The 20,881-nt window shown below is 38.5% G+C and overlaps 1 protein-coding gene across 5 annotated transcripts in view; it reads left to right on the top strand.

Annotated features, from left to right (window-relative positions):
* The window catches only part of TASP1 (taspase 1), a 254,970-nt gene that overhangs the window by 107,136 nt on the left and 126,953 nt on the right, over positions 1 to 20,881 (top strand). For 4 of the 5 annotated variants that reach the window (XM_019017568.4, XM_055373531.2, XM_055373530.2 and 1 more), the window contains 2 exons: positions 3,741 to 3,860; positions 8,653 to 8,731. In XM_019017568.4, coding sequence (XP_018873113.2) covers positions 3,741 to 3,860; positions 8,653 to 8,731 — 199 coding nt within the window. The remainder of the gene's footprint in view (positions 1 to 3,740; positions 3,861 to 8,652; positions 8,732 to 20,881) is intronic. The other variant, XR_008674671.2, reaches the window with a different exon arrangement.

Here is a 20,881-nt window from a genome sequence, read left to right as displayed (position 1 = left end):
GAAAACAGGGACTGCTTATTTATTGGTTACTTCAAGAAAGTTTTATTTCAGTGTTTTCTTTAACACATGTAACCTCTATGCTAACTTTATATACATGCTTATTTTGAAGAGGACTATAGTTTTATACAGTTGCTTTTTAGTTACAGTTTTATCAAAAAAGTAATACAAATAGCATGTTTTAGTCAAGGACAATAGGTATATGTGTATCCGTGTAGTGCATATATTTTTTAAGTATTTATAGAGTGTAAGAGTGTAATAGTAGCTCTATATAGTAACAGTCATTGTATGTTTTTTAACCTTTCTAAGATTTCATTCCTGTACAAACGAGCTCTGTGAAATTATTATGGCCAAAATACCAATGTTTGTCTTTCACCTAATTTATCTGCACTTCATAAAAATGCTTAAATATTACTTCATCATCCTTAAATTTGCTTTGCAGTATGTGAAGCCTATGAACCAATTCTTGAATATTTATGAAGTAATTCTGATTTTTTTTAAGGTGTTACAGGCTCTTAGGAATATTTAGCTTAATTTGGAACAGGATTCTTTATTATTTGCATGACTTTTCATTTTTGAAAACCAAGTTACAGTAAATCTATGTATGTATAATCCAGTTATACTGACATCAGTTTTTGTATCTTTCTACAGGAGTTTGGTTAGGCATAACAGTTCTCATGGTTCACAATATCCTGATTGAAATGCTAGGAAAATTACTTTACAGAAAATGCATAGCATTGTGTATACATTACTTATCCCCTCTATAAAATTCTGTTTTACAGAATGCATGGGTAGTATCAGCAGTTGCAGTTTATAAAAAAGAGCTAATGAAAAATACCCTTAAGAGAGTAGATTGTAAGCATTCTCGCCAGAAATAAATGATTATGTGAGGTAATGTATATGTTAATTAGCTTGATTTCTGCCATTCTACAATCTATGCCTATATCAAAACATCATGCTATATACCATAAATATATATAATATTTATTAATTAAAATAACTGAAATGTAAAAAAGAGACATAACCCTCCCTCAAAGGTTAGACAGTGAAATAGGATGAAAGTCACAATTTGATTATTTACCAGAAGCAATCATCCTTATCTGGTAGGACTGATGAAGACAGTCACTTTACATTATGCCTTACTTGGGCTAGGGAAAAAAGTGTGTAAAAATTTCCAGAATTTTAGAACAAAGAATAAGGGCAAAAAGTACTGGCATATGTCTCTCAATAAAAACTCAGTATTTCCAAAAATAATCTCAAAAGAATACCCTTTCTTGACTTCTCTGTTGTTATTGTTGAGGAAAGTTATTTTACAGTTTGTTTATTTGTGTGAGATTTATTTGCTATTCAAAGTGTAAGATCAGTATTTTAAAATATACATACCAAATCCATGTAGTATAATAGTGGTGATACGCTGTCAGTTGACAGTTGAGCAAGATAGAACTTAAATCTTTTATACTGGCATAATGTTAGCCTTAGGTAGTTTAAGTTTGTCCTTCAGCAGATTTGTGCCTATAAATAGTTTGCTTCAGAATGAATGGGGCAGGTATTTGGTGGATAATGATCCCCTGGGGTGGGATGCTATTAGACCATCAGCATAATGTGGAATATTGTTAGATGTACAGTCTTGGATAGTCCCAGATTGCTCCATCAGAATCTGCATTTAAACAAATTCTCCTGATGATGTGTGTGCACATTAAAATTTGAGAAGCCTTCTTAAAGGGGACATCAAACTTGACATCTGGGGAACTAACACTTCTCTACCCGAGATTGCAAGGATATAAAGATTTAGAAATTATTTATTAGCATTATAAAACAAATATTCATCTTAAAAGTATATTTCTCTTTAAGATTATCCATCTTTTCTGGAATAGAATGTTTTTAATGCATTTCCATACTGCTGTTCTTAATCAGTTCTTACCAGAGAAGATAGACTTTGCTTTGTCCAACCTGAATCTGTTCTTACCAGAGAAGATAGACTTTGCTTTGTCCAACCTGAATGAGCAAGTCTGGTTATTGTTAAGTCTTCCCTAAGATAGCGGCAGCATCTGGATTTGCATGAAGTCAAATCTGTGAAACAGAGGTAGAAAACTGGCCCTGACATTGGGATGGCATTGCATGTTACTCACTATTGGGCATGTTTTGTAACACCAGGGATACAGACATCCTGCATCCTAATTAAAAAATAAATATGTCCTGAGTGTCTGTTGCATTCAGTGTGATATGGAGTGGATCAAACCTTTCCTTAGGGAGTTCAGGCCAGGAAGTATTCTTGAAGGGCACATGCCTTGAGCAGAACTATGTCATTCTGAGATATGACCATGTGGATCCATTGGCTAGACTTTCCCTAGCTGTGGTTAAAAGAGGGATTAGGAATATAGCATTCATTTCAGCCAGTTCAGCATTTCCTATCAAACTAAGTACTGTCATAGTGTATCAGTATATTTAAGGGAAGTTAGAATTTAGAGCAAGAAATATAAATTCTAGATGTAAGTACCTTTTCCTAACAGACTTGATGTAAAATTTTGTTGTGGCACACTCTACTTCTGAGTTTTCCAGTTTGCTTTAGGGAAAAATCTCTTCTTTGAATTCTGCTTCCACTATTTAGAAACTCTTCAATGTTGCTAAACTTCTGAGATGGGCCCGGGAGCTCATTGACTTTTCTGGTGATGGCTTTAGTGTGTCATTTTGCTTCTTAGGGATCTCTCAGTACCAACCAAGTCCTGCTCAGTAATGTGAGCAATAAATCACACAGGATGAGGAGCTGTTCATGTTGAACCCTGCGTTGGGCCTGGCTCTTACATGCATACTGGTGGTGGGGGTAAGGGTGAGGTCTAGGGTTGTGGGGCAAGGTTTGAAAACCAATGCCCTAGCATAAGAACACTACCATGACTACTATTAACCTAAAAACCTACCGTAACCCCCCTTTTTAATATATGAGGCTTCTTTTTCCATGAATTTTTTTCTTGCCTCCCTTAATCATCATTTCTATCCAGTAGTGTAGTGTTTGTCTCTCTTGCACAGGTGACCCATAAACTTTGGAGGTAGGAGACAGTGGCTCATAGTCACTAAATATCACTATGTGCCTTAAACATGTGGGACCTGGGACAAAACATCGAAACACAAACCTTCCAAGAACATACACTTTTCTGCCATACAATTGGCAAGCATGTTACTGTTATAGGAGAGAAGGGAGCTTGCCATAAATTTTCTCACAAACAAGGAACTCTAAGAGAAAAATGATAGTGTGGTATACTTTAAGATTGTAAATGCCATTTTCTTAATTTATTGTGTGGAATGTATTTCTATTAGATGTTTGTATATAATACTTAAAGAAATACCAACAAGAGTATTTATTATTAGCTTATTTATGCCACAGATGGTTTCCTCTACACATTCTCAAACATGAACTTAATTCTTGAGAATGAAGAGATTCTGCTGTATACTGTAATTTGTATTAAATTGTGACATTTCCTCCATTAAAAAGACACTGTAGCCTTATTATTAGAGAAAAGCAACAGGATACCTTTTGTTTGGGATTTCTCAGTGGAAAATACATTTTGACTTAAATAGGATTTAAATGGCAACTTGATAATAGATAATTTTAGGAGATTGCTCAATGTTCCACTTAAGGATTAGTTTAGATTTTGTTCTGTCATGATTGTATGGAAAAGTGCTATGTAGTCATATCAGATTGTCCCACTCCATGCCTAGTGAATACTTGTGCCACTTTTGCTCTGCAGGAAAATGACTCAGGCACTTTGGACACGGTAGGCGCTGTGGTTGTGGACCACGAAGGGAATGTTGCTGCTGCTGTCTCCAGTGGAGGCTTGGCCTTGAAACATCCGGGGAGAGTTGGGCAGGTAAGTAATTATGGGTTTTTTAAACTAGCCTTTCAAAGTAAAGCATGGAATTTTTAGCTCACAATTTTTTAACCAGTGGGAACATTTTTTCTTTAGAAAAAATGAATGTCATTGTTTTTTAACATGTAGTATAAATCATCAACCAAATACCTTTTTAAAATTCTTTTTAAGAAAACCTATCTCATAGTAATTGGTTTGTTTCTCATCTTTACAATCGTTGATCCTAGTTTTGCTGCTTTCAGCAGGCTGGGCACTGGCCTGGGTATTTAGTAGACATTTAATAAATGTGTGCCAGTTTCCATTTTCTCTCTGTAAATGTCACTCTCTTTAGGAACAAGCTCTACTTGACTATACTGCTTGCTTTTTAGTTGGAGAAATGATTTTAGAGTTACATTTTTTATTTCCTCTGTTCCATGTATTGTGACATTTGGCCCTTTACATCCCTCCTCTGATCCAGCATTTCAGCCATTTTAGAAAATAACCAGTATTTCAGGTCACCAACACATGATACCACTTAACAAATCTAGAAATGGAGATGGTCTAATTTATGTAAAATTTGCTTGTCCCCAGTTCACTTGCACATCCTCTTCACTTTGCCCCTTTCCCCCATCTCTCATTTTTAGTTTTATACTGAGAATTAAATTTAACAATCTATTTGATCTAGGAAGCTTTCTGAGGATAAATCAATTTTGGCACATTACTTGTGGGCTTAATAAATGTTTGTTGAGTGAACAGATGAATTGGATATTCTCACGGAGTAGTTGCAAGGGTTCGTTTAAACTCAGTATTTGGGTGGCATCTTATAGATGGAATGTGTCTTGTTATGCTTTGTGTACTTTGTCACATTTGAAGAAGAGTCAGTGTCACAGTTACTTTTTTCATGATGGTTAGTGACTATTTGATGCAGAGAGATCCAATTCATGGAGAATATCACTGCACACCCCAAAGTGGTGTTGCTTGATCTGCTCTAAGCTGCTTACATTCCTAGACTAGGAAAAAGGGGAAGGGAAGAATAACTAGTTTTGTGCTACTCTGCCTAGTGTGCAAGGGGCTGTATAGGGAATGATTACTCAACGTATGTACAATGCTTTAACTCATTGTAAAAGCCTTTGTCTGGTCATGGTATTTTTCTACATTATAAAGTCCTGTGTATTTGTCAAGTTTGCAATAGGAAAGTCAAGCTTGGCATATCAGATTTGGATACGCTAGTAGAGAAGGTGAGAGAAAAGCCAGCAGAGTCACCTTTGATGCATTATAGTCCCCATGACTTTCTCACTGTTTTCTGTAATCCCAGCACTTTGGCTCACGCCATCTCTACTAACAATACAAAAATTAGGCCAGGTGCAGTGGCTCACGCCTGTAATTCCCAGCACTTTGGGAGGCCAATGCAGGTAGATCAGTTGAAGTCAGGAGTTCAAGACCAGCCTGGCCAACATGGTGACACCCATCTCTACTAAAAATACAAAAAATAGCTGGGCGTGGTGGTATAAGCCTGTAATCCCAGCTAGTTGGGGGGGATAAGGCAAGAGAGTTGCTTGAACCTGGGAGGCAGAGGTTGCAGTGAGCTGAGGTCTCGCTACTGCACTCCAGCGTGGGTGAGAGTGAGACTCTGTGTCAAAACAAAACAAAACAGAACAAAAATTATCTGAGCATGATGGCTGACACCTGTAATCCCAGCTACTTGGGGAGGCTGAGGCAGGAGAATTGCTTGAACCTGAGAGGCTGAGGTTGCAGTGAGCCAAACATGCCACTGCACTCCAGCCTGGGAGACAGAGCAAGATGCTGTCTCAAAAAAAAAAAAAAAAAAAAAAAAAAAAGATAAGAAATGGCAATTTGAATTAGAACTTATTTGCTTCTTTAGCTTACTGTAATAATTTGAATTTACAGTTTGGACATGAGAAAGGTATTATTATATTTCACTTGTCCTCCTAAACCTCACCCCACCCCCACACAAATAGGCGGTTGAGTTTACTGGTTAAGTGTGGACTTCCGATCTAGGTAAACCTCTATTCTAATCCCACCTCCCCATTTACCATGCCCCTTACTTTGAACAAGTTACTTAACATCTTTCAGCTCCACTTTCCACCTCTGTAAAATGGGGATAACCAGCTACCTTACAAACTTGTAGAAGATTCAATGTCAAAATGTATTTAAATTACATATTATAGCCCCTAGTAATAACAGCTATAGCTACTGTTAATTAAGCACTTGCTATGTTCAGCAAGTACGTTAGTTCGCATGATCCTGTGACAACAATATGAGGTAGGTATTTTCATTATCCTTATTGTATAGAAGAGGAAACTCTTGCCCAGAGAAGACTAATAATAATATCATTTATATGACCTAATTTTACTGCATGATAATAGCTTTAATAAAATTTTAATACAGTTTTACTACCAAAAAGAAGTAAGATTTAAAAAATTTGTTTTTAAAGGCTTGCTTAAGGTTGCCATATTTTATCCAAAGAAGTGGATAAGAGATGGACAACCTCTAATTCTTTTATCTTACCTATCACTGTCTCAGCCCAATGAATTTCAGAAGGTTAAGAAGGAAGACAATTTTAGGTCTTGAAACTAAGGAAGGGTATCATAAAGGGAATTTTCTTAAAGGGAAGGAGCAAAGGGTAAGTGTAAATGTTCTTTTCTAGAAAGATGACCTCCCCTGGCTTTCTAAGAGGTGTCCTTGGGACCTTATTTACTATTTTTTGAGTGCAGGCTCCTGGTCATGTTAATTGTGGGGAATGTAAAAGATGATAGTTTTCAATGAAGAAAGAATGGGTCCTTCCATTGGCTTCTTGTGTTCTGTGAGACTGGCTGACCCAGCACTTGCTTCAGGGAGTACCAGTTGAATAGTTATCCCACAAGTCTGCCAGTTTATTTATAAATTCATATTCTAAATCACTTCTGAAGGGCTTTCAGTTGCCACACTGACCCTGAGCCAGCATGTATTTTAGAAGCGTGGTGTTGTCAGAAACAGTAAACAGATTTCCCAATGTCTGCCATATTGAGAGTATCCCACTCAGTTCTTGCTTCTAATTTTAAGAGGGATATTGTCTGTAATATCTGGAGATAGCAACTATGGGTCACATGAACATGGGAGACTTCCGTCTCTGGTTATCCTGGACACTGACTTATTTCTCTAGGAGGGTAATTATGAGAGAGTGGTGGGTTTGTGCATCGCAGAGTCTTGGGGAACAGCTCACAAATTTGGGTTTCTTTGGGTTACAAAAGAGAACTAAAATAGCTGTTTTTAAAAAATTGGAGGACTTTCTAGGGGAGGTTACAGTACTTCCGGAGAGCAGAGGCAGGACTAGTGGTTGGAGATTATGATACAGCAGATATTTGCTACCAATGGGAAGTGTCCGTAAACGGAATGTGTTCCCACATGAGGCAGTGAGGTTCTCAGTGTCAGAAGTGCCTGGGATGTTTCATGGAGATTCCTGCTCTGGGTAGAATATTGGAGCGAATGATTTCTAAGATCCTTGTGAAAAAATAACAGAATATCATAGAAAGCTGAAGTCTGGTCCCCATCCTCAGTCTTAGCCTATTCCCCAGTCCTCAGAATGAACTCTTAGAAAATATCAGTACTGCTTTATGGGAGTATCTTTTTCCTCCATCAGTGGCAGGGAGTACTGAATGTATTGTAGCTTGCTGTTGTTTTCAATTCAACAATATGTTTGGGAGCTCTTTCTGTATTTGTTCTTAAAGACTTTTTAAAAAGCTTAATTCTTTTATTTTTAACCTTTGCAATGAATTCCACATAATGCCATGCCAAAGTTTAGCCATTTCCTCACTGATTGACATTTAGGTTGTTTCAAGTTTCTCATTCTTATCAACCATTTAGTAATGAACTCTTGAGCATGCCTTCTTGTATTTTTCTATGATAGCTAGCTAGCTAGGTTTTTTAAAAATTTTAATCTCTACTTCTTACTATGGAGTGGAAAAGTTATTAGTTGTGATTTCCCTCCCAAAGTCAGAAATGTCATCGTGGATATTGAAGAGAAGTAGCGTTATTAAAAACAAAATACGAATGATTGTCATAATCCGTTATAAAACCATAGTAGCTTATTGTGTACCTGATGGTTTCAGATGTATAAATCTGCTCCACCACCTAACAAAGTGATGAGCTTGAATAGGCCTTTTTGCCTCCTTTCTTTTCATCTGGCTGAATCTAGCACAGTAGTGAGCATATATTGGGCCCTTTGGTACAGAACTATTTGCACTTCCTCTTGTGCCACGTCAACACAGACATGGAAAAGGCCCTCTTGAAGCAGGGTTTCCTGGAGCATGGCAGGAGGACCAGCTGCATCCCAGTACCCCATGGCCCTGGTTAACAGTACTGATTCCTAGGTCTGCCCCAGACACTAAGTCAGAATTTCCAGGAACCAGGGTTCTTATCAGTAAGCTCCCCAAGTGATCTGACACACACCTAGTTTGAAAACTACTATTTTAAGCCAACCACATTGGTTTTAAGGGGCCAGAAGAACAACTAGCTGACAAATTACAAAAGGGAGAAGTTTTTCAGGGAAGGAAAAAATTACTGCTGATGACACTAAGAAACTTGCTTTTGCTATTTTCTGAAAGTTTTAAGATTAATGGAATATCTGAAAACATAGTTTTGATAGTATTAAAAGCATCGTGTGGGTAGGTCTTATACAACATCTGGTATTATCACCTAGTTGTTTTATATCATTATTAAACCAGGCTTTACTAGATGGGTATGATTTCTGTTGAAAACTAATAATTACATATGATATTTCTGAAATATTATATCTATTTTCTTTTTTCCCCAGGCTGCTCTTTATGGATGTGGCTGCTGGGCTGAAAATACTGGAGCTCATAACCCCTACTCCACAGCTGTGAGTACCTCAGGTATTTGCTGCTTTCATAACCATTTCTCATAACTTCAACCTTGTCAATCATTTAATGATTAAAAGCAATATTTGTGGGTAAACATAGAGCATGTGCTATGACAGTGTATGGATGTGGGAAAGATCTTCAGTATTTGCGAGGTTTTAAGGGTTGTTCAGTATCAGTGTAAATACTTTGCTAACATTTTCTTTTTTTTTTTTTTTTGAGTCAGAGTCTCGCTCTGTCCCCATGCTGGAGCAGTGGTGCGATCTTGGCTCACTGCAACTTCTGCCTCCTGGGTTCAAGTGATTCTCATGATTCAGCCTTCCAAGTAGCTGGGAATACAGGCGTGCACCACCACACCCGGCTGATTTTTTGTATTTTTAGTAGAGACAGGGTTTTGCCATGTTGGCCAGGCTGGTCTTGAACTCTTGGCCTCAAGTGATCTGCCCTCCTAGGCCTCCCAAAGTTCTGGGATTACAGGCTTAAGCCATTGCACCCGACCCACTAACATTTTCATTACAACTCTGGAGTTAACTGTGGTTAATTATATTTTTATAGATCTATATTTTTTCTAATGACCCATGATGCTGCCAAGTTTAGATAACAAAAGACATAAAAGTAGCAGGTCATTTCAAAAATTAACAGATAATCTCTTGAGTAAAATGTTGACATAAAACTTACAAGGTACATTTCCAAATATACAGTTTATGACATTCAGTGCTTGAACGACACTTTTAATGTAATACAGGTCTTCTTTTTATATGTATATTGTAAAGGCATTATCATTTAGTACAAAGTGTGTGTGTGCGTATGTGTGTGTGCGTGCGTGCGTGTGTGCAGGAGATGAGGAATGGTGGACATGGAGAGTTTTAATAGGCAGAATGGTTGTTGTCTATTTCCATACTTTAATCATGCCTGTGCCAGATGTATGTGAAGCCTTTTCTCATTATGTGATGATACCTCTGGTTGACAAAATAATATTGATTCATTCCTTTTTCATGTTATCCTTCAAGTTACAGTCCCATCCCTTTCTCTCCAACAGCCTCAGGCTTTATCGGGAGAGTGGACAAATATGGCTTCCTTTCCTACCTTTCTCTCTCCAATTTCTTATCACATTGGTTTCTGCCCCACCACACTAACAAAGCACCCAGTCCAGTAGCCCTCTTGTCCTGCTTTCTGCCTGCTCTTTCTGCGATCTCTGATGCAAGTGACTTTTCCTTTTGCATGTAGCATAGATCCTGGAACCCTCTTGGTTTGTCTGCCTCTCTGACCTGTTCCATCTTGGCCTTCTTCACAGATTCTTACTCCTCTGTCCTCCCATTGCCCACAGCCCCAGGGTTGGGCCTTTGGTGAATTCTGTGCTTTCTCCTGCTGATTTCTTGTTATATATGCTGTTCTCATGATTTCAGCTGTTCTCTCTCGGGATTGGCTTCCATGTCTGTATCTACTTTGGACTTTTGAGGTGCATGTGAGTCCTTTCTGACTTCCTGGTGAACATGTTCCTATGGGTGCTATGTATACATATCAGACTCATCAGGTTCAACAGAACATTTCATTCTTCATCCCCACCCTGTGCCACCTTTCTCCTGTGTCCTCTATCTCTTTCATTGCTCTTATTCTCCTATCCTTTGCTCAGACTTGAAATCTTGGCACCACTCTCATATTTGTGGTTTCTTTCTGTTTCTTCTTTCCTGACTCTGTTCTTTCAGACTCATCTTCTCATGCCTGCCTATCTTAGCAGCCTCCTGACCTAGCTCCATTTCTTGCATCAGTGGAAAAACATGGTTTTGAGCCATTGGCCTATCAGGAGAAGTCTAAAATGAATTAATGTTGAATCGAATCCATACTACTATAATTGTCAAAAAATTGTTTTTAGTCATTTTTGAAGAAATGAGCATAATGTAATAATATGAGTTAATTTTAAATTTTAATTTAATATTGGTGGCACATGAAAACCTTGATGCATAATGTTTACAAATTAGGCTGTGAACATAATTTAGTATGGCCCCGTGTCTATGGAAAATTGTAGTATTTGAACAAAGCAAAGACTAATTCATAGTTTCATTTTGATTTTCTCAAAGAAATCACAGTTGGAATCATGTATTATAAGAGTTTTCTTTGTGGTCAATATGTTGTTCAGTGAGATAGGTTGTTGTTTAGACATTACTTTCATATCTAGATGTTAGGAGAATTGGCTTCTATTCTAAACTGAAATCCTGAGAGCCTGCCTGATTGTGTCAGTTTGGAAAAGAGATTTCCAAGTCCAAGGAGATTGTCCACCAGTCCCCTACCCTTATTTTAAAATTGGTGATGTGCAAGTTGGAATAAGAACATACTCCATGGATTTGATTCTATTAAGTAGAATGCAAGGAATGGGTAGGTAAAGTTAAAATTGTAAAATTGAGGTTTTTCTCCATTCCTTTTGAATATTTCCTCCTTTGCCTATCCTGTGTCAGTTGAAGATAGTTTCATATGACTAAAGATACCTCTAGCTTTCCAGTTCATGACATCCAGTGTAGCTTTTTAACTTAGATACCCAGCTTGTCATGTTATACTCTTCGCAAGCTAAAAGACTAACCATCATCAGCCCACAGAACCTGGGGATGATAGAGTAAATCTCCAGTCCCTCTTGTCCGTTGGACTTTGTCTGATTGCCTCATTCTTGTTTCTCATGGGGCTGTTGCTATGAAGTTGACAATGGAAACACATGGCAGAGTTGGGTGATCAAGTCAGAAGAAAGGTGGAGCACTGAATTTTGCAACTGTTTGGCCAAAATAAAGAAGACTTGTACCTTAGGCTGCTGCAGAAAATCCAGAGACCTGGCCTGCATTTTAGGATTATATATCTTAGAAGGTGATAATTGAAAGGCGGAGAAAAGACAGTTAGTTATGGTTAGGATAGGGCTCTCCCAAGGCCAGATGGGTGATTTGGTCATTAGCCTGAGGGATAAACTCTAGCATCTTGTTCTCATCACTGGGTGAGGAGAAATGAGTAAGGGCTTGGGGAGAGGGGGTGGATTAACAGGAGCTGACCTTTCAAACTCTGACTAATGTTCTGGCGTCATAGGAATTTGCCTAGCTAGGGATAGAGTAGAGCAGGCACATGAGTTCCTGTCCAGACTCTTCCAGACACACTAGCTGTGGAGCCTGGGCAAGGGGTTATTTGTAAAATCGGAATAATATCTACCATTACTGTAAGGGGTAGGTAAGTTGACATACACAAAGCTTTTAGTGCATTTCTTGTCCCAGAGTAGGGGCTCAATACTTACTGTATTTCATTGAATCTAAGTCATCATCCTTTATCAGATGCACCATTATTTTTATACCACTAAGGAAACAAAAGACTGTCAATTAAAGTATAACACACTGCCTTCTCATCACTTAATGCATGGTGGTTGCTTTACAGGAAAATATAGAATTAGGGATGTCCCATCAGTGAGAAGTATTTGCTTCACTGATAGCAAAGTCATGCCTCATTGCCATTTCCATACCTTTCTATGTGTACAGTTATTTTTAATTTGAATTCTGTATCACACCGTAATCCTTCTGAACACATTTTAAACAACAATTTAACTCAACACATGTAGTTCCAACACGGCACATAACTGAAGGGTCAACACATGCGGACCGCTTGCATCTAGAGGCAGTGGCAGCTCTGTCACTACGGCCACCAGGCATGTAATGCCTGGAGGATTACATGGGAGGATGCATCAGTTATAACACACCTTCTGAATCCAGAAGTTTAAAAATGTGAAAAAAGTATATTTTAGAATTGATAAATTATAGTAAAAGCTTTTTTTATTCTCAGCTTTTTCTAGAAAATAAATAATTTGTTTCAGACTGTCTTGAGGCAGTAAGATAAACTCTTGAGGAAAGAGGGCTGTGGGTATATTTGTGTCTCCCGAGTGCCTGGCAAACAGCCTTGTGCAGGGTAAGTGCCCAGTATACAAATAAAAATTAAGAAATGTATGTGTGGGTCCTCCCTGTTTGAAAAGAATGCTTACTTTTTCAAACAGATTATTCACCATGGACTTTCTTTAAATAGGATTTTAAAATATAATTCAATTTGCCACATTTGAATTCACACATAATTTTTCAGTAACACAGCAAATACATAATGTTAGAAATATCTGGGATATGTCTCTGGCTGTGGAAAGGAAGAGCAGATTGAAGATTAGAAGATCAGAAGGAGGGGAAAAAAACAAGAGATTAAGTTTATGCTTTGGTTTACCTTAACATTGCTTTTCCGTTACTTGTCTATACAGTTCTTTTTTCTTTCCTTTAAAAAAAAAAAAAAAAGACAAAGTCTCACTCTGTCGCCTAGGCTGGAGTGAATGCAGTGGTATGATCATGGCTAATTGCAACCTTGGACTCCTGGGCTCAAGTGATCCTCCTGCCTCAGCCTCCCAAGTAGGTAGGACTACAGGTGCACACCATCACACCTGGCTAATTTTTAATTTTTTTATAGAGACAGGATCTTGCTGTGTTGCCCGGGCTGGTCTTGAACTCCTGGGCTCCAGTGATCTTCCCACTTTGGCCTCAAAAAGTGCTGGAAACAAGTGAGTACAGGGGTACTGATGGCAATTGACTAAGATCAGAAGATGTAGGCTTCATTTCCCCTCCTTAAAGTATTCTGGCATGAAGAAAGACCTACTACCTTGTTTCTGCTGTGAGGCCAAAGGATTTCTGATTTTCTCAGTTCTTTGTTTTTTAAGGTCTTGGCTCTGGGCATTTCTAGAAACCTGAGGACGGAGAGGGTTGTGGTCAGGACTTGCCAGGAGTAGCTTCAAAGGTAGATGGGATTAAAAAAATACCAAAATTGAGAACAGCCTTATGCCTCAATATTTCTGAGCTAGTGATTAGTTTCTTCCTCAAGGGCTAGGAGAATATGCCATTCCTTTTTGATTTCTCAACTTAACAACCAGAGGTCTTCCTCTGTCCCTCTGTGGGAGATTGTCTATGGGACTGTGTTAGAAAACTCGTGCCCAGAGACCTTTGTCAGGTGGGCACGAGACAGCCTTCTCTGTGAGAGGGGGGTTATGTGACAGCAGGAGCCAATGGGAGACTACTGCTGAGATATTGACAAATGCCATGTGGTCATTGCTCTTTAAGGGTATGTGGAAGGCAGGCAGGAATCCATGCTTCAGCTTCTATTTAGCAGCAGTCATTCTTGTACTCTGTGTGTCACAGGCACTCTTGGTGAATACAAGCCCTATTCTACTGAGGACTCAGTGCAAATCACCTAGGGTTCCAGTCTTCCTTCTAGCCCTCTCCCCATTTCTTAGCAACTCTTCAAGGTGAAACCTCAAGGAATGTTCTATACTCAAGGTTTATTATATTATTTTTCTTAGTTCTCTTCTCTCACTCAATTTTATTCTACTTCAGTCAGGACTTCTCCTCTACCACGCCACCAGTCTGTTCTTGTCAAGTTAACAATTACCTCTAAAGTCATGTGATTATCCTTTAGTCCTATAAGCAGCATTTGACATGGTTGCTCAAATAACTTGCTCCTCCTGTAAATACTGTCCTTAATAGACTTCCAGGGACCACACACTCCTGTTTGTCCTGCCACCTCACTGGCTGCTCCTTCTTAGTCTCCTTTGTTAATATTCCTCATCTCTTTGACGTCTCAGTGTTGGAGTGCCTCAGTGCTTAGTCCTTGAACCTCTTCTCTCTTTCTTTGTATACCTGCTCCCTTTGTGTCTCATCCAGTCTGATGGCTAAGTACCATCTATGTGCTGATGATTCCTACAATTTTGTCTCCAACCTGGGCCACTCTCCATAACTGAGTTATAATTCAAGTGCTTGTTAAAATCTCCACTTGTATATATAACAGACATCTATTTAGCATGTCCGAATATGAGCTCTTGCCTAACCCTAAACGTGTTCTCTTGAAATATTTTCCCCACAGCAAGTGTCAATTCCAGTGGCTCAAGTCAAAATTTTGGGTTCATCCTTGACCCTCTTTTCTATCTCATGCACATCCAATTCACCTACAAACTTTGTTTACTCTCCTCTCTGAATATATTTAAAATCTGACCACTTCTCAGCACGTTAATGGCCACCGACAGTTCTATGGTGCCATCATCTCTAATCAGGATCATTGCTAGCCTCCTAGCTGGTCTCTTGCTTTTTGCCCCGTTCCCCCTTTATTTGTTTCGCAACCCTGTAGTTGGTGTTCAAACCGAACTCAAATGATATACCTCTATTTTGAAATGTTAAGCCACTTCCCATCTTAATAAATGGGAAAGTCAAAGTCCTAATGAAGGGCCTATAAAGGCCTTGTTGGAGATACTTCCCAGCTTCCCCTCAGAAGCTCTTGCTTTTCTTCTCTTGCTCACACAATTCCAGCTACGTTGGCTCCCTTGCAGTACTTCACACATGCCACGCACACTCCCGCCATAGGGGCTTTGTCAAGCTGCTGCTTCTCCTCCACGCTCAGTGTCTCAAGCCCCCACCCTCACCTCATCAGACGTTTATTCAAATGAGTCACCTTGATGAGTTCTTCCGCAGCCATCCTATATAAACATGGAGTTCTTCCTTCAGCCAACATTTCCTGTCTCCCTTTCATGTTTTATTTTTTCCCATAGCAAGTATCATCATCTAATATTTTATATCTTTACACAATTTTCTTTTTAAAAAATTGGTTTAATTTAATTTTATTTTATTATTATACTTTAAGTTTTAGGGTACATGTGCACAACGTGCAGGTTAGTTACATATGTATACATGTGCCATGTTGGTGTGCTGCACCCATTAACTCGTCATTTAACATTAGGTATATCTCCTAATGCTATCCCTCCCCCCTCCCCCACCCCACAACAAGCCCTGGTGTGTGATGTTCCCCTTCCTGTGTCCATGTGTTCTCATTGTTCAATTCCCACCTATGAGTGAGAACATGCGGTGTTTGGTTTTTTGTCCTTGCGATAGTTTGCTGAGAATGATGGAATGATGGTTTCCAGCTTCATCCATGTCCCTACAAAGGACATGAACTCATCCTTTTTTATGGCTGCATAGTATTCCATGGTGTATATGTGCCACATTTTCTTAATCCAGTCTATCATTGTTGGACATTTGGGTTGGTTCCAAGTCTTTGCTATTGTGAATAGTGCTGCAGTAAACATACGTGTGCATGTGTCTTTATAGCAGCATGATTTCTAATCCTTTGGGTATATACCCAGTAATGGGATTGCTGGGTCAAATGGTATTTCTAGTTCTAGATCCCTGAGGCATCGCCACACTGTCTTCCACAATGGTTGAACTAGTTTACAGTCCCACCAACAGTGTAAAAGTGTTCCTATTTCTCCACATCCTCTCCAGCATCTGTTGTTTCCTGACTTTTTAATGATCACCATTCTAACTGGTGTGAGATGGTATCTCATTGTGGTTTTGATATGCATTTCTCTGATGGCCAGTGATGATGAGCATTTTTTCATGTGTCTTTTGGTTGCATAAATGTCTTCTTTTGAGAAGTGTCTGTTCATCTTCTTTGCCCACTTTTTGATGGGTTTGTTTGTTTTTTTCTTGTAAATTTGTTGGAGTTCATTGTAGATTCTGGATATTAGCCCTTTGTCAGATGAGTAGATTGCAAAAATTTTCTCCCATTCTGTAGGTTGCCGGTTCACTCTGATGGTAGTTTCTTTTGCTGTGCAGAAGCTCTTTAGTTTAATTAGATCCCATTTGTCAATTTTGGCTTTTGTTGCCATTGCTTTTGGTGTCTTAGACATGAAGTCGTTGCCCTTGCCTATGTCCTGAATGGTATTGCCTAGGTTTTCTTCTAGGGTTTTTATGGTTTCAGGTCTAACATTTAAGTCTTTGATCCATCTTGAATTAATTTTTGTATAAGGTGTAAGGAAGGGATCCAGTTTCAGCTTTCTACATACGGCTAGCCAGTTTTTCCGGCACCATTTATTAAATAGGGAATCGTTTCCTCATTTCTTGTTTTTGTCAGGTTTGTCAAAGACCAGATGGTTGTAGATATGTGGCATTATTTCTGAGGGCTCTGTTCTGTTCCATTGGTCTATATCTCTGTTTTGGTACCAGTACCATGCTGTTTTGGTTACTCTAGCCTTATAATATAGTTTGAAGTCAGGTAGCGTGATGTCTCCAGCTTTGTTCTTTTGGCTTAGGATTGACTTGGCAATGTGGGCTCTTTTTTGGTTTCATATGAACTTTAAAGTAGTTTTTTCCAATTCTGTGAAGAAAGTCATTGGTAGCTTGATGGGGATGGCATTGAATCTATAAATTACCTTGGGAAGTATGGCCATTTTCCCGATATTGATTCTTCCTACCCATGAGCATGGAATGTTCTTTCATTTGTTTGTAGCCTGTTTTATTTCATTGAGCAGTGGTTTGTAGTTGTCCTTGAAGAGGTCCTTCACTTCCCTTGTAAGTTGGATTCCTAGCTATTTTATTCTCTTTGAAGCAATTGTGAATGGGAGTTCACTCATGATTTGGCTCTCTGTTTGTCTGTTATTGGTGTATAAGAATGCTTGTGATTTTTGCACATTGATTTTGTATCCTGAGACTTTGCTGAAGTTGCCTACCAGCTTAAGGAGATTTTGGGCTGAGACAATGGGGTTTTCTAGATATACAATCATGTCATCTGCAAAGAGGGACAATTTGACTTCCTTTTTTCATGATTGAGTATCCTTTATTTCCTTCTCCTGCCTGATTGCCCTGGCCAGAACTTCCAACACTATGTTAAATAGGAGTGGTGAGAGAGAGCATCCCTGTCTTGTGCCAGTTTTCAAAGGGAATGCTTCCAGTTTTTGCCCATTTAGTACGATATTGGCTGTGGGTTTGTCATAGATAGCTCTTATTATTTTGAGATATGTCCCATCAATACCTAATTTATTGAGAGTTTTTAGCATGAAGGGTTGTTGAATTTTGTCAAAGGCCTTTTCTGCATCTATTGGGATAATCATATGGTTTTTGTCATTGGTTCTGTTTATATGCTGGATTACATTTATTGATTTTCGTATGTTGAACCAGCCTTGCATCCCAGGGATGAAGCCCACTTGATCATGGTGGATAAGCTTTTTGATGTGCTGCTGGATCGGTTTTATTTTCTGATTTGAGTTGTCCTTTATTTCTTTTTCTTTCTTTTAATTTCAACTTCTACTGTAGATTCATGGGTACATGTGCAGGTTTGTTACATGAGTATATCGCATGATACTGAGGTTGTGGTACGATTGATCCCATCACCCAGGTCCTGAGTGTGGTACCCAATAGATAGTTTTTCAACCCTTGTGCCTCTTCTTGCCTCCACACTCTAGTAGTCCTCATTGTCTATTGTTCCTATCTTTATGTCCATGTGTACCCAATGTGTAGCTGCCACATATAAGTGAGAATATGGGGTATTTGGTTTTCTGTTTCTGCATTAATTTGCTTAGGATAATGACCTCCAACTACATCCATGTTGCTGCAAGGGATTTTTTTTTTTTTTGTTCTTTTCTGTGGCTGCGTAGTGTTCTATGGTGTATATGTACCACATTTTATTTATTAATTCACCACTGATGGGCATCTAGGTTGATTCCAGGTCTTTGCTATAGTGAATAATACTATGATGAACATGTGAGTGCCTTGTCTTTTTGGTAGAACAATTTATTTTCCTTTGAGTATATACCCAGTAATGGGATTGCTGGGTCAAATGGTAGTTCTATTTTCAGTTCTTGGCTATTTTCTTTTTATTTTCTACCCTGCTCTAAATTCCTTAGGGGTTGGGATTTTCATCAGCTTTGTTCATTGATGTGTGAATGTTGCTTATTACCTACAACTGCTGAATGAGTGTGAATGAATTTGAATGACAAACAAATACATTGTGGTGGGGTAAGCCAGTGAAGCCCGGATGAGTGAAGGCTGAGAGGAAGGCAAATGAGGGGCTAAGAGTGGTATATTCTTGATAAGAGCAGAGGATGCCTGAAGAAGATGATTGAGTCTGAGGTGTTTGGGGCTTAATTTGGGGACTTAGGTGGTGGTGTTTATACATTTTCTTTTGTATGAAAGGGGGACTCTTGAGTAGGGAGATGATCATACTTTTAGAAGATACATGAAGATAGCTCTTTCTTCTCTGAGAGTGTTCTGGCATGATGAGCAATGATCCAGACACTGAGAGGCAAAACTAGTCAAGGAGTTAAATACATTGCTCTTGGTCCTGCTGGTGACATCCAGACTCTTTAGTCCACTTTGATTCCTTAATCTGCCTTGTTGGGCAGGCTGACACTGGCTTCTCAGAAGTTTCTTGTCCTTATGAAAGAATAAACCTTCATAATTTTTGTCACTCTCAACAAGATTCTTAGAATGCTGAGGAGCTGCCACTGGAGCTGAAATAATTTGAGACATAATATGTGGGGTTAGGAATAATGCCATGGGAAATCTTTTTGTGAATTATGACTTCTAGATGTGAGCCTAGATAAAACCCTAATGTTTGTAAACATCGTCATCTTAAAAGCACTTAACTCTTTGGACTGTTTGGTTGTTGGGGGTGGGAAAAATAATATTCATTTACAGATAACAGAGTATATAAACTACCAGCACATTTCTAAGAACTGAAGTAATTATCTGGGATGGGAATTCTATTCTGAGTTTATTGCATACTCTAATTAAGTCACTTCATATCTGATTAACTTTTAATATATTGCTTCTTGCTTTTTATATAAGTAAAGTCACTGATGGTACGAAATTATGTAGAATTCTGAATTATGCCAGATGATTTTCTAAGAAACCAGTTCAATGTGACAGCAATTGATATATCTTAGAGATTTTAAATGAGTGGATTTCTTCCTTTCATTCAGTGCGACATGTTACTTGTATCTTAGAGATTTTAAATGAGTAGATTTTTTTCCTAATTGTGAAATAATGCATGCTCATTGATAGGATTTGGAAAATGAAACTGATAATTTTTGCCATCCTGTGGTAGTCACTATTAATATTTTCGGTGGATTTTTGCCGTTAAACAAAAGTGGAAATACTGCTTAGCTTGTATTGTACTTTGTTCATTTAATATTTTATAATGAACATTTTTATGTATTATTATTCTTCCAAACATAATTTTAAAGGATATGAAGAATATCTTCCCATGTATCATGAGTTCAGGTATTTTGCTCCTCAGCAAGATGACTTGTAATTGGCCTCATGCAATAAGGCAGCAGCTGTTTTAGAGGCTCTTATTCTATGTTCTAGCCTGGTTATGATAAGAGAGAATTAACATAGTCCTTGTCCTCAAAAGACATGAAACCTGGGGCCTTGGTAATATAGGAAACCTTCTTGCCAATGTAGGAATATGTTGACATATTAGCTATAGCAAAAGGCTTATTATATTAGCACCGAATGAGGCTCTGCTGCATCCATTCACCTAGGGAATGTGCACTGTGGCGCTTCCCAAAGGATCACTTGCAGGTACCTCAGTGTACCTGATGGCTTGACTGTTGTTGCAGCCATTAGTACATCTCCCTTCTTGCCACCTTTCTCTCCCCAAATCTCAACAAAACCAGTTGTTTTTAATCTTAACACTACCCATCACCCTCCTACACTCACTGAAATGTCTTCAGCCCCTAACCTCTAGAAGAGCTGAGGACATCATGGAGGGAAGGTAAGTCTTTCTCTGAAAGAGATTGTAGACCTTGGATATAATGGATAAAGTGATCCCCAAGATGCACTTTTGATGTTTTAGTTTCTCAGATTTTTTTTGCTAGATATTTACTTTGCATTGCTTTGTTGTTGTTTTGTGAAAGAACAGACTTCTAATTTTAAAACACAAGGTGAAGAAATGGTAAAAAAAACAAAAAAAAAAAACAAAAAAAACAAAGGCGTAAGATCAAGTGATGAGTTAAAATGCCAATTCTGCGATCCTTGATGTAGTTCTCCCTTTGATTGTTCTCACTTGAAAGAATGCCTTTTCCTTCCTATTGTGGAGTACAACCTGCTGTCAGTTGGAGAGGAGGTAAGTTGAGCAACCTGTCAAAGACTTTCTAAGCTCCCTTCATATGGTTCACAGAAACAGGGCTGGATTTTCATTTCTTCTTTCATTCAACAGGAGTCTCTTTCATGTTTGAAAATTGGAAACGCGTGTTTTTCAGTGTGGAGCGAGGATGTGTGTGCCCTCTGGCACACCTGTTTCTAATTTCCTGACTTGAAAGCATAACTCATCAAAAGGAGGAGAAAAACA

This window comes from Gorilla gorilla, chromosome 21 (genome assembly GCF_029281585.2).
Source record: "Gorilla gorilla gorilla isolate KB3781 chromosome 21, NHGRI_mGorGor1-v2.1_pri, whole genome shotgun sequence".
Classification (NCBI taxonomy): Eukaryota; Metazoa; Chordata; class Mammalia; order Primates; family Hominidae; genus Gorilla; species Gorilla gorilla.
The sequence above is the reverse complement of the archived record's forward strand: the minus strand, read 5'-3'. Positions and strand labels throughout refer to the sequence as shown.